Genomic DNA, 13,820 nt, shown 5'->3' on the forward strand with positions numbered 1-13,820 from the left:
ACAAAAGTTCTTATAAGGACTGGTAACTTGGTATAGGGTGCTACGGTACATAGGCTTGAGTGCGGTACAGTCTGCTGTTCTGTAAGGACCGCTATCGGTCCACAATAGATAGGGTTGACGTGCACCACTGCTGACCGCTCACCTATACTGCAGCAGTCCTTCAGCGGTATAGGGACTGACGTACAGTCTGCTAATCACTAACACACAACCTGCTTGTTCCACAAAAGTTCTTATAAGGACTGGTAACTTGGTATAGGGTGCTACGGTACATAGGCTTGAGTGCGGTACAGTCTGCTGTTCTGTAAGGACCGCTATCGGTCCACAATAGATAGGGTTGACGTGCACCACTGCTGACCGCTCACCTATACTGCAGCAGTCCTTCAGCGGTATAGGGACTGACGTACAGTCTGCTAAACACTAATACACAACCTGCTTGTTCCACAAAAGTTCTTATAAGGACTGGTAACTTGGTATAGGGTGCTACGGTACATAGGCTTGAGTGCGGTACAGTCTGCTGTTCTGTAAGGACCGCTATCGGTCCACAATAGATAGGGTTGACGTGCACCACTGCTGACCGCTGCCCTATACTGCAGCAGTCCTTCAGCGGTATAGGGACTGACGTACAGTCTGCTAAACACTAATACACAACCTGCTTGGTCCACAAAAGTTCTTATAAGGACTGGTAACTTGGTATAGGGTGCTACGGTACATAGGCTTGAGTGCGGTACAGTCTGCTGTTCTGTAAGGACCGCTATAGGTCCACAATAGATAGGGTTGACGTGCACCACTGCTGACCGCTCACCTATACTGCAGCAGTCCTTCAGCGGTATAGGGACTAAGAGTTTTGTCACAGGGTCATTTAAAAAATGACATGCAGAGGAAGAGGCAGGCCCTTCCGCAGGGGTGGTAGGGGTAGGGCAGGAGCAACAGGCTTGAGCCAAAGTGGGAAGTTGCAGAAGGTGCGTTCAATTACTTTAAAGGATGCACCAGACTTGGTTGAGTGGCTCGCTCAGCCTTACTCTTCTGCACCCTCCTCATCCTCTCGATCTGCACCCTCTTCTTCACTCTCTGCTATGTGCACCCCCAAAGACACTACCACCAACAACACGACCACCACCACCACCACCACATACCTTCCGCTTGAGTCACTGGAATTATTTTCCGATCCATATCAAGAGGACATTTCTGATGCGCAGCCACTCTTGGTATTGGATCAGGAAGAGGAGGTAGCAACAAGCGCTACTCAGCAGTCTGACGCCAGTACCCAGATCAGCCCAAGGAGGAGGTTGGTCCCCGGTGTTGCTGCCTACTCCGAGATCTCTACTTATAGCGGTGGGGAAGGTGACGTTGATGATGACGTGTCTAGTGATGTCACGTGGGTGCCCACAAGAGAGGAAGAGGAGGGGAGTTCAGAGGGAGATATGGACCAGCAGATAGGGAGGAGAAGCAGCAATGACTTACATTGCACAGCAGGGACAAAGCAGACTGCAAATGTATCAGGAGCGAGTCATCGACCATGTACGGTCACATCTGGCGCTCCCAGGACACCGGCACATGGCTCCGCAGTGTGGGCTTTTTTTAACGTGTCCGCTGCTGACAATAGCGTTGCCATCTGCAATCTTTGCAGTCAACGCGTTAGTCGCGGTAAGCCCAATACTCACCTAGGGACGACCGCCTTAAGAAGGCACATGAGCAGCCATCACCGAGCCCAGTGGGAGCAACGGAACACACAAAGCCACACTGCAGGCTCTCACCGTCCAGCCTCGTCTTCTACTTCTCCTTCTCCTCTCTCCTCACAATTGTCCTCCACTCCACCTTCCATCACGCCAAGCTCACATTTTTCTGCAAAAAGGCAGGCTTCCGTGGGCCTAATGTTTGAGCGTAAAAAAATGATGATGCCGGATAACCCTCTTGCCCAACGGTTGGCGGCTGGCTTGTCAGAACTCATAGCCCGCCAACTACTGCCATATAAACTGGTGGACTCGGAGGCCTTTCGCAAATTTGTGGCCATTGGAACACCACAATGGAAGGTCCCAGGAAGGAAGTATTTCTCAGAGAAGGGCATCCCAGAGCTATATGGCCATGTTCAGCGGCAAGTGAATGTATCTCTGGCACACAGTGTCGGTGCCAAGATACATCTGACCACAGACACGTGGTCTAGCAAACACGGGCAGGGAAGGTATATCAGTTTTACTGCCCACTGGGTGAACCTTCTGACGGCCGTCAAGCATGTAACCCGTGGCACCCGTGTAGATTTGGTTTTACCGCCACGGATTGCATGCAGGCCTGACTCTTCTTCTCCTCCTCCTACTCCATCCTCCTCCCTCTCCTCCTCAGCTGCCTCCTCCTTTTCCGCTGCTAGCGTCTCTTCCACTGCACCGCCCAAGCTCCCCAGAACCTATTCCACATGCCAGGTGAGACGTTGCCATGCCGTGCTGCGTCTGTTGTGCCTGGAAGCAAAGAGCCACACTGGCCCGGCACTCCTTTCAGCTTTGCGTTCACAGGCAGATGAGTGGCTAACACCGCTCAATTTGACAGTTGGTAAAGTGGTGTGTGACAACGGTGCCAATCTGCTTAGCGCATTGAAACAGGGCAAAATCACGCACGTGCCGTGCATGGCACACGTCTTAAACTTGGTCGTGCAGCGATTCCTTGTCAAATACCCTGGGGTCCAGGACATCTTGCGGCAGGCAAGGAAAATCTCGGCCCATTTCAGAAGATCTTACACGGCCATGGCTCGCCTTGCTGACATTCAGCGGCGACACCATCTGCCGGTCAGACGTCTTATTTGCGATTGCCCGACGCGATGGAACTCAACCTTCTATATGCTTGATAGGCTGCTCCAGCAGAAACGTGCAGTTAACGTCTACCTGTATGAACTCTGCGAAAGAAACGGTTCTGGGGAGCTGGGTTTTTTTTCACCGCGCCAGTGGCTGCTCATGCGCGACACATGCAGACTTCTGCGGCCATTTGAGGAGATCACCAAACTGGTCAGTCGCAGCCATGGCGCCATCAGTGACATGGTACCTTATGCCTTCTTTCTGGAGCGTGCATTGCGTCGTGTCATTGATCAGGCTGTGGAGGAGCAGGAGCGGGAAGATGAGGAAGTCGCAATGCTGGATGAATTCCCAGGGGGGGCTACTCTATCTGAGACAAGTCAACAACAGGAGTCTGATGAGGAGTCAGAGGAGGATGGTGCCGGGGCGGATGAGCAGGAGCAAGAAGAGCATGCTTTAAACCTTTCTGGGATCCCTGTTGTGCGAGGATGGGGAGAGGAGAATGAAGAGGACGACATTATCCTGGATGATGAGCAGGAGCCAGGCCACCACACCGCTTCCACTTTAGTGCAAATGGGGGCCTTCATGCTCCAGTGTTTTAATAGGGACCCCCGTATAAAAAGCATGAGGGTCAAGGACCAGTACTGGGTGGCAACGTACTTAGACCCCCGGTACAAACACAAAATGGCGGAAATGTTACCGCCGTCGCAGAGGGCTGTCAGAATGCAGCACTTCCAGGCCTTGCTTCGAGAAATGCTGCATTCTGCTTTTGCGTGCGCTGGCAGAGGAGCAATTCCCACTCCCAGAGAAGGATTTGCGGGTACCAATCCAACAGCGCCTGCAAGAAGAGGCCGGTTTGAAGATGTGTTGGTGACTTCGGATATGAGGTCATTCTTTCAGCCGACCCATCGACAGGTGTCATCCGGATCCAGCATCAGGGAACGCCTAGACCGTCAGGTGTCCGACTACATTGGGTTAACGGCCGATGTGGACGCTCTGAGGAGTGATGAACCCCTAGACTACTGGGTGGGCAGGCTTGACCTCTGGCCAGAGCTTGCCCAATTTGCAATCGAACTGTTGGCTTGCCCCTCATCCAGTGTCCTGTCCGAAAGGACGTTCAGCGCAGCAGGGGGGATTGTGACCGATAAGCGTACTCGCCTAGCTCACCACAGTGTTAACTACCTCACATTTCTAAAAATGAATGAGGCATGGATCTCGGAGGAATTCAACACATGTGACCAGTAGACCATGTATATGTCTATAAACTATTTTTTTAATCAAGCACACAGACCTTCTTAATTCATTTGGCTCACTTCCTTGACCCAAAAAAGCACACCGTACTATATGCCCCTACCCTCCTCTTTGAAGAGGTTGAGCGGTGTCATATTTCTACTGGGGCTGCTTATGATATCCCTGTGCTGTGCTGACTTCCTCCTGGGGGTTCTTATTATGAAGGGATCACACTATCCCTGTGCTGTGCTGACTTCCTCCTGGGGGTTCTTATTATGAGGGGATCACACCATCCCTGTGCTGTGCTGACTTCCTCCTGGGGCTGCTTACGGTGCTGCTGTCAGTGCTGTATGTCACGGTGCTGCTGTCAGCGCTGTATGTCACGGTGCTGCTGTCAGCGCTGTATGTCACGGTGCTGCTGTCAGCGCTGTATGTCACGGTGCTGCTGTCAGCGCTGTATGTCACGGTGCTGCTGTCAGCGCTGTATGTCACGGTGCTGCTGTCAGCGCTGTATGTCACGGTGCTGCTGTCAGCGCTGTATGTCACGGTGCTGCTGTCAGCGCTGTATGTCACGGTGCTGCTGTCAGCGCTGTATGTCACGGTGCTGCTGTCAGCGCTGTATGTCACGGTGCTGCTGTCAGCGCTGTATGTCACGGTGCTGCTGTCAGCGCTGTATGTCACGGTGCTGCTGTCAGTGCTCTGTATTACGGTGCTGCTGTCAGATGCCTCTATCACGGTGCATGTGTCATTCCGGTATGTCACGCTGCTGGTGATCATCTCCTGCACCCTCTTCTTTGCCTACCCTGGTCCCTGACCTTCCCTCTCCTCCATTGCCTTCATTAGCTCCATAGTCCTGAATTGTTAGAACAATTTCCCAAATAAAATAAAAATGCTTGTAGTTATCGATCCCAAATTCACCTCATACATGTATTATGTCATTGTCCAGATGGTGGGACTACGTTTTACCCCCTAATAATTACCACGTGGCCGCAAATTCGACATGAAGGTTTGCAAAGTTCGCCTCCCATTGAAGTCAATGGGGCCCGCGGCGAACGGTCGGTTTCGCGAACGTTTGGGTCCGTTCGCATTTCGCGTTCGCGAAACGTCCCGTCGGAAGTTCGTCCATCACTACTCTTCTGTCCCACCACTAAACCCCCCTGCTCATCTGCCCCAATGCTGTACCCTCCTACTCATCTGCTCCACTGCTGAACTCCCTTCTCATCTATAATATGCACAATGGTGTAGTGGTGCAAAGAAGCAGAGATAAGACACATCCACTACCTGTCCTGACACACTCATCCCCGCTGATCCACCTTTTGCATCCAGCCTACGTGCTTGTATCTGATGTATATGATGTAAGTGATGTCACATACAAGCATCTGGAATGGATACACAATGATGATCTCAGAGCAGGGGCATTTTCTGAAAGCAGTGGGCCTGTGTGCAAGATCGAGCCCCTGCAGCTGAGAAAAAGTGCGGTGCTGAGCACCACAGCAAAATCAGGTGTGATTTTCACTGCGCTGAATACTGGCTGTGGCTTAAAGGAACACAGAGTGCAGTGGTTCAGTAGTAAGTGACGCAAATTCAGGGGTCAGGTGTAAGTGATGCAGAGTTCAGAGGTTGGGAGTAGGTGATGTAGAGGTTAGTAGTAGTAGGTGATGCAGAGCTGAGGGATCAATAGTAAGTGACACATACACACAAATACACACACATCAGGTGCCCCCACTGGGGGCATCTCATGTAAGGATGGACTCCACTGGGGGCACCTTATGAAATTAGGAACAATGGTCTGGCAATTACTTGACTGAGTTCCTTAAGGACTCTTGGGTGCAAGCCATCTGGTCCCGGTGACTTATTAATGTTAAGATTTCCAAGTCTATTTCTAATTCTATCCTCTGTTAGCCACGAGAGTGCTTCCTGTGATGTGTCATGAGGATAAACATTGCAGTTTTAGTTACTGAAGCCCTTGGTTTCCCTCATGAAGACTGAGGAGAAGAATAAATTCAATACCTTTGCTATCTCTTCATCCTTAGTAACCAGATTCCCTTCATCATTCTTTATGGGACCAATATGATCTGACCCCCCTTTCTTACTATTTATATACTTAAAGAATTTCTTGCTTTTTTTTTTTTACTCTCCTCCGCTATGTGCCTTTTGTGTTCTATCTCAGCCACCCTGATTGCACCCTTTCATTTCTTGTTGCACTCTTTGTAAAGTTGGAATGCTGGCGATGTTCCCTCAGCCTTGTATTTTTTTGAAGGCCTTCTCCTTTGCTTTTATATGCATTTTTACATTGGAGTTAAGCCACCCATGACTTTCATTAGCTCTTTCAAATTTATTTTCTATTGGGATGCACTGGCTAATACCCTTATTTAATATGCTCTAAAAGTATACACATTTTTCCTCTGTGTTCTTTGTTCCTTAGATTTTATCCCATTTAGTATCCTCTAGCAAGGATCGTAGTTTAGGGGAGTTGGCTCTTTTGAAATTCGGTGTCTTTGTATTCCCTTTATGTTTCCTATTTGTGTGATTTATACTGAAACAAATTGACCTGTGATGGCTGTTTCCTAAATTGCCCCATATTTCCACATGATCAGATCTGTATTGTTGGTAATCAGTAGGTCTAGAAACGCTTTGTTTCTTGTTGGTGCATTTACCATCTGACCCATGAAAAATGACCTGCAAGACATTTAGGAAATGGTGAGTTTTAGATGATTGCGTGGTTCCAGACACCCAATCTATGTCTGGATAATTAAAATCCCCCATTATAATGACACTTCTCCTCCTTGCCGCTAATCCAAATGGCAAAGAACTCTCTGAGGATTTGAAAAAAAAAATTGTTGCTCTACATAAAGAAGGCCTAGGCTATAAGATGATTGTCAAGACCCTAAAACTGAGCTGCAACAAGGTGGCCAAGACCATACAGTGGTTTAACAGGACAGGTTCCACTCAGAACAGGCCTGGTTATGGTTGACCAAAGAAGTTGAGTGCACATTCTCAGCATCATATCCAGAGGCTGTCTTCAGGAAATATACTTTCAAGTGCTGCCCACATTGCTGCAGAGGTTGAAGGGGTGGGGAGTCAGCCTGGCAGAGCTCAGACCATATGCCGAACCCTGCGTCAAATTGGTCTGCAAGTCTGTTGTCCCATCATCTAAAGATGATCCACAAGAAAGCCTGCAAATAGTTTGGACATGGATTACTGGAACCATGTCCTGTGGTCTGATGAGACCAAGTTAAACTTATTTGGTTCAAATGGTGTCAAGAAAGTGTGGCGGCAACCAGGTGAGGAGTACAAAGAGAAGTGTGTCTTGCCTACAGTCAAGCATGGTGGTGGGAATGTCATGGTCTGGGGCTGCATGAGTGCTGCCAGAACTGGGGAGTTATAGTTCATTGAAGAAACCGTGAATGCCAACATGAAGCAGTGTATGATCCCGTCCCTTTGGAGACTGGGCCGCTGGGCAGTACTTCAACATGATAAGGGCCCCAAACACACCTCCAAGATGACAACTGCCTTGCTAAAGAAGCCTAGAGTAAAGGTGATGGACTGGCCAAGCATTTCTACAGACCTAAATGCTATTGAGCATTTGTGGGGCATCCTCAAATGGAAGGTGGAGGAGCGCAAGGTCTCTATTATCCATCAGCTCCATGATGTCGTCATGGAGGAGTGGAAGAGGACTCCTGTGGCAACCTGTGATGCTCTGGTGAACTCCATGCCCAAGAGGGTTAAGGCAGTGCATGGGTGTACTCGCTTTTGTTGCCAGCAGTTTAGACATTAATGGCTGTGTGTTGAGTTATTTTGGGGGGGGGGGGACAGCAAATTTACACTAGTTACACAAGCTGTACATTCACTACTTTACAATGTAGCAAAGTGTAATTTCTTCAGTGTTGTCACAAGAAAATATATAATAAAATATTTTTACAAAAATGTGAGGCTACTCACTTTTGTGAGATACTGTAAATGTATTTCTTAAATTAACCTACAAATATATACAGTATATGGAATAGGGAACTATATGTAGAAGTGACAAACAATACATGCATTGCTCAAAGGTTTATAGATAAACAACACAAATCTCAAAAACAGATAAACATAAACAGAGCTATGTCAACCTGTTACCCAATCTCAAAAGGGAGCCTTTTTTATTTATTTTTGGCTAGAGGTAGCTGCTAGAGCCCATATTCCTTTCATGTTGTGCCATAATGTTTGGCTCCATATGTGACACCAGCGACAATGTGGCAGCTGGCCATGTCATCGGCTTCAGATTTCCACAGTTATCACTTATCAATATCAACTCAACAGTGCATCAATAAAGTGAACCTGATAATGAATCTCAATCTTGATATCCTTAGTGGTAAAGAGCTGGGCTTTTGTCGGTTGGTTAAAGGATAACAAAACTAAAGGACAAAACTCCAATAGAAGTGTAATCTTTGTTCTGTTTGTTTTTTTTAAGAGCTAAAGTCTAACATTTTAAGTTGCATTAATCATCTTTGTAGTTACTCTTGCATCTTTAACAGTTCATTATTTTAATGCATGTGACACCTGGAACGAAGTAATGATCATTAACTAGTAAGAACAGTAAAATAACCACATCTGTCACTCTCAATTGCCAGGGGATTTAATTATATCGACTATCCAAAATATCTAGTATATATATATATATATATATATATATATATATATATATATATATATATATATATATCCCTTGCTGGATATTACATACAATACAGTGAGTGAATGTAGACAACACTACAGCTACAACTGTTATATGGCTACATGGATTCTTTTATGAGATGAAAGACCATATGTTCAGAACAAGGCAATATTCAGTTTGGGGAGGTAAGAGGCAATATATACTATTAGTGCTACACAATTGCTTTAGCTTCCTAGAAGAAATATAGGAATGTCATAAGCACTGTAAGCCAATTTTTAATTTCTCAGCTAAATACCTTTTTTTTTAAATCAACTATTTTTATTTGATCAATCAATTGCCAGAAATGGGGGGTAGAGTGGGATGTTGGGGTCTCCATAAATTTTCAGGGTCTGTAGGACCCAGCTTCTCCTTAACTGGCTAAGACCAAGTTCTGTAGGTATGACATGACCACTGCTGAGATGTACAATTAAATAATTTTAATCAAAATGAATGTAAAACAATAATTTGATAATGTCATTGAATTTTTGGGGATTTCATTTTCTATGATGGATTTCTCATTAAAAAGTATCTAAACAAAGGAAAAATAAAATAGATTACAGCTTACCAGTCCTTAGGTGTAATAGCTGCATTAGCAATAGCAACAACACACGTTTTTGCGTGTGGCCTTGCTTAGTCCTCCACTGTATCTATGGAGGTAGCCAAGATTGTCACCCAGACTTTAAACATCCAGTTGAAAAGAAAAACAGCACATGAGAAGTAATTCTGAAGCAGTATTTACTGAAGTTTCCTATCAGAAAAAAACACCAAGACAGGGACAAACTTTTTTGCTTCTATGGAACTTCAGTAAATGCTACTTCTAGGTGTACTGGTTTTCCTTCATTACTGGATTTTGTACAGTACCTCTAGCCATGCAGCCACCCTCTACAAAATTTACATATGAAGGTCTGTGCGGTAAGGTTTGATGAATTGGACTTTACACATGTCTTTGTTATTGAAAAGCCTTGTTGAGCCTGGCAGAATTCCAGATATCTCAAGCAATGTTATCACCTTTCACATCTATCTTTTGAGAACTACAGAACCCCTTGCTCCTTGGATTAGAGATGAAGAGAGAGGGATGTGTTTTTAGTTTAAATAATGAAATCCGCCTAAGCTCCTCCACAGATCTAGTGTATTGAGTGTGTTGGACAAGACTTGTGTTACTGGCAGGCTCAACAGGTGAAAATAAAGTCAATAAAGCCAACACATCTAGGACTGGCAAGCTATTATATTTTAGTTTTCTGGATTCAGATAGACTTTATAATTACATTGCAGAGATTGAAACACATGATTTAAACAAAAAGAGGGAAATCCAATGGCTGCATGGAGACCAGATATTACCAGTGGAGTTTCTGAAACTGGGGATTTAGACAATGGCTGCTCCCACTCTCTAAATCCCAATTGAATAGACTTCCCATCACTCCTTGTCTTGTTAATTATGCAGCTAGTAAAGCAAAATCTCCCCTAAAAGGTCCCTCTACATGAAACACAATACACAGAATGTTATTGCTGGGGTTTGGGCTTTTTGGGACTTCAACACATGCAAAATGATATATTAGTGCAAAGGACTCATATGGCCCATAGGACTGCACTTATGCCACGTACACACGATCAGAATTCCAGCCAGAAAAAGACAGATGAGAGCTTTTCATCTGAAAATACGACCATGTGTATGCTCCATCGAAATTTAGCTGTCTGAATTTCCACCAGCCAAAAATTGATAGCATGTTCTTAATTCTCCTGATGGAAAAACTTTCTTTCGGAAATTCCAATCATGTGTATGCAATTCCGACACGCCAAAAGTCACGCATACTCAGATTCAACTATGAAACAGAAGCTATTGGCTACTGGCTATTGAACTCCCTTTTTCTAGTACCGTGGTACGTGTTGTACATCACCGCGTTCTAAACTATCCGAATTTGATGTGACCGTGTGTAGGCAAGATAGCTTGAGCGGAATTCCGTCAGGAAAACCATCAGAGCTTTTTCCGACGAGAATTCCGATCATGTGTACGTGGCATTAGATGCTCTTTTCTATATATATTCAATGTACTGAGCTATATGAATGAACATGGCTTTAATTTATACACCTGTATTTTAGCACAAATAAAAAGACTTGGAATCAATAAGTATAGTAATGTATTCCTATGCACAGTAATATGGGTTTGGCCCAGTCTATCTACATTACTATATAATAGTTATTATTCTGAAGAAAATAAGTGAAAGATGCAGCTGAACATGCCCCTAAAGGTAATCTTAAATAAAAAATGGAAAACAGGAGAAATCATCAGCATATACATGGTGTGCAACAGTTATAATAGTCTTTCACTAACGGTCAGTATTTGAAGAAATTGTATTGGCTGTACATAATACATATTGAATAAAGTCAGTGTTAAAAGTAACTATTTTTTAACAGCGTATATTGATAAGAGGGAAAATAAAGACCAAGGCTAAACAATTTTTCTAAAGTAAATGAAAGGAAATTTCCTTCAAAGATTACTTTGTATTAAATGCTAATACGTTCCTAAAGATTTATGTAAATTTAGCTTCTTTTATTTGAATTAACAATTATTCAAAAAATAAATAAAAAAATATTCAAATGTGCATAAATATATAACATACCGTTATAACATTTTATGTGTCATTTTTATGTTTGGGGGCTTGTTTGCTTGTATTTTTAGCATTTTTTTTTGTATCTTACTGACATATGCCAATATTATAATAAGAAATGTACATAGACTTTAAGATTAAGATGTCTTGCACTATGACAGTAGCAAGCTTATTTACATGTAATAAAGTTACCATATTTCCTCTGTCTTATTTTAGATTAGCAAATATGCTTTTATTTTTGTGCCACAAATATGACACTTTTACATGAAAATGTGCCACTTTGTTTACCATTGGTACAATACAGCGCACAGGTGAACTGATTACATCCACAAAATAAAATATGATGTTAAGTAAATAAGTAAGCAGGCAGGTCTCATTTCTTCTCATTTCAGGTACTAGAAAGCTATACAGATGTATGTTAATCACACTATCACAAACTATTTTATCATTAAAGGAATTTCTGATGTTCCTGAAATACAAATTGCAATTTTCATCATAGTTCTTTTGGTTTATCTCATCACTCTTGTTGGTAACATGACGATCCTTCTTTTGATCTGCTTGGACTCCCATCTTCACACCCCCATGTACTTCTTTTTAGCTAATTTGTCCATTGTGGATATGACTTGCACTACTGCTGCATTACATAAGATCCTGATGAGCTTTGTAACTGGGGATAAAATTATTTCATTTTCTGGTTGCATGGCACAAACCTTCATGTCTGGATCATTAACAGTACATGAACTATTTATACTGACTGCGATGAGTTATGATCGTTATGTAGCCATCTGTAACCCTTTGCGTTACCATTTGATTATGAGCCAAATAAATTGTGCTTTTTTGGCCTCTCTCTGTTGGGTGTTGGGTTTCCTACTTGTTGCTCCTCTTGTGGGGATATTATCTAGTTTCTCTTGCTACTCATCAATTGAAATCAATCACTTCCTCTGTGACATTGTCCCCTTGATGAAAATCACTTGTAGCAACACTTCCCTTTTGGATTTATTATTCTTCATAGAAGGTTTATTCTTTTTCACTATCATCCCATTTCTTTTGACCTTCATTCCTTACATCTTTATATTAGCAGCCATACTAAGGATCCAGTCAAACATTGGAAGACGTAAAGCCTTCTACACTTGTTCCTCTCACCTTACAGTGGTCATCCTTCTCTATACGATTCTTGCTAGTCAGTACCTGACACCAAGTTCAACAAGCTCACTGGATTCAAAGAAACTGTTTGCATTGTTTAATGCAGTTGCCATTCCTCTGCTCAATCCACTGATCTATAGTTTCAAAAATAAAGATGTAAAAGCAGCTTTAAGACGAAAGTTGAATAGAAGTAAAATATTCATCTAAATGTTTCTCAATATTTCTTCCATATATTTTGCTTTACACTAAGCAAAGAAGCATGTCTTTTTCTTTGGGAAAAAATAAACATTATTGAAGCTGCAAGGAACATGGGACATATTCAGACTTTATGGATATGTAAACATCATGCTTAAATTAATGTGTGGTATCGAGCTTCAAATGTATGATGAAATAAGACACTTACAGTATATAATGATTTATAATGATTTGGGTATTATTCAATGTGTAACTATTTTAATTTCTTATATCTTAATTTCTTATCTTTCAAAGGGTATTTGGCTAGTGGTCTGTAAAATGTGTCATAACATTTATGAAACATTACCATCACATCACAAAACACATACTTCCCAATATGTACTAGCAAATAAATATAAAGCATTTGCCCCAGGTCCACCAGAAGAGGGGACCCACCACAAGAATTACATGTATTGTTCTTTAAACAAGGATGCTATAAAGGAGTTTATATCTTACCCCTGGTTCCCTAGGACAGGGTTACTTAGCTTGAATTGATGTACAAAGCATGCAATGTGTGCCCAAAAAAATGCTATTTACAAAGTATACCCTGGGATAGTTTCCTTACTGGAGGCATATTGTCAATTCATTAATGTAATAAACACATGTCCAATCATATTCTTTGTCAAGTTGCCTTGCATCACTTATCCATGCTCCCTTGAAAAGCTTCCCTTTTACTAAAACCTTTACTGCCTACAACCACTGTCTGAGGTCACCATCTTGAATGCAACAGTAGGGGACCCAAAAGCATACACAATGTTTACATTTTGGATTTAATCTTATATAGTAGTACACTCTTTGAAAATTGCTCATATAAAGGTAGAAAATAATATAGAAACAATGTTTTTAGGTGTAGGTAATGGGCATACATACAGTATGTTTATAATTTTGTAGGAAACATTTGTTAAGAGCGCTACAAAAGCTGTAATTTCTAATTGAAAAAAAAGCTAAAACTAATGCAGTGTACACACGACTGTTTTTTCCATCAGAATAAAGTCTGGCGGTTTTTACGACGGAGTTCCACTGAAACGGACTTGCCTACACACAATTACACCAAAGTCCAATCGTTTAGAACGTGATAACGTACAACACATATGATGGGACTAGAAAAAGGAAGTTTAATAGCCAGTGGCCGAT

At 43.1% G+C, this 13,820-nt stretch overlaps 1 protein-coding gene across 1 annotated transcript; it reads left to right on the forward strand.

Annotated features, from left to right (window-relative positions):
* Positions 1 to 11,720: 11,720 nt before the first annotated feature.
* On the forward strand, positions 11,721 to 12,828 carry LOC143988616 (olfactory receptor 8A1-like). The gene has a single exon (XM_077488314.1). It carries the CDS (start codon positions 11,721 to 11,723, stop codon positions 12,657 to 12,659), a length of 939 nt encoding a protein of 312 aa, XP_077344440.1. The 3' UTR covers positions 12,660 to 12,828.
* The last annotated feature ends 992 nt before the right edge of the window (positions 12,829 to 13,820 follow it).

This window comes from Lithobates pipiens, unplaced genomic scaffold (assembly GCF_037356315.1).
Source record: "Lithobates pipiens isolate NorthernLeopardFrog02 unplaced genomic scaffold, aLitPip1_a1.2 Scaffold_1, whole genome shotgun sequence".
NCBI lineage: Eukaryota > Metazoa > Chordata > Amphibia > Anura > Ranidae > Lithobates > Lithobates pipiens.

Excerpts from the sequence above, each read along its gene's own strand:
- LOC143988616 (XM_077488314.1), top strand. The coding sequence starts at position 11,721 with ATGTATGTTAATCACACTATCACAAACTATTTTATCATTAAAGGAATT.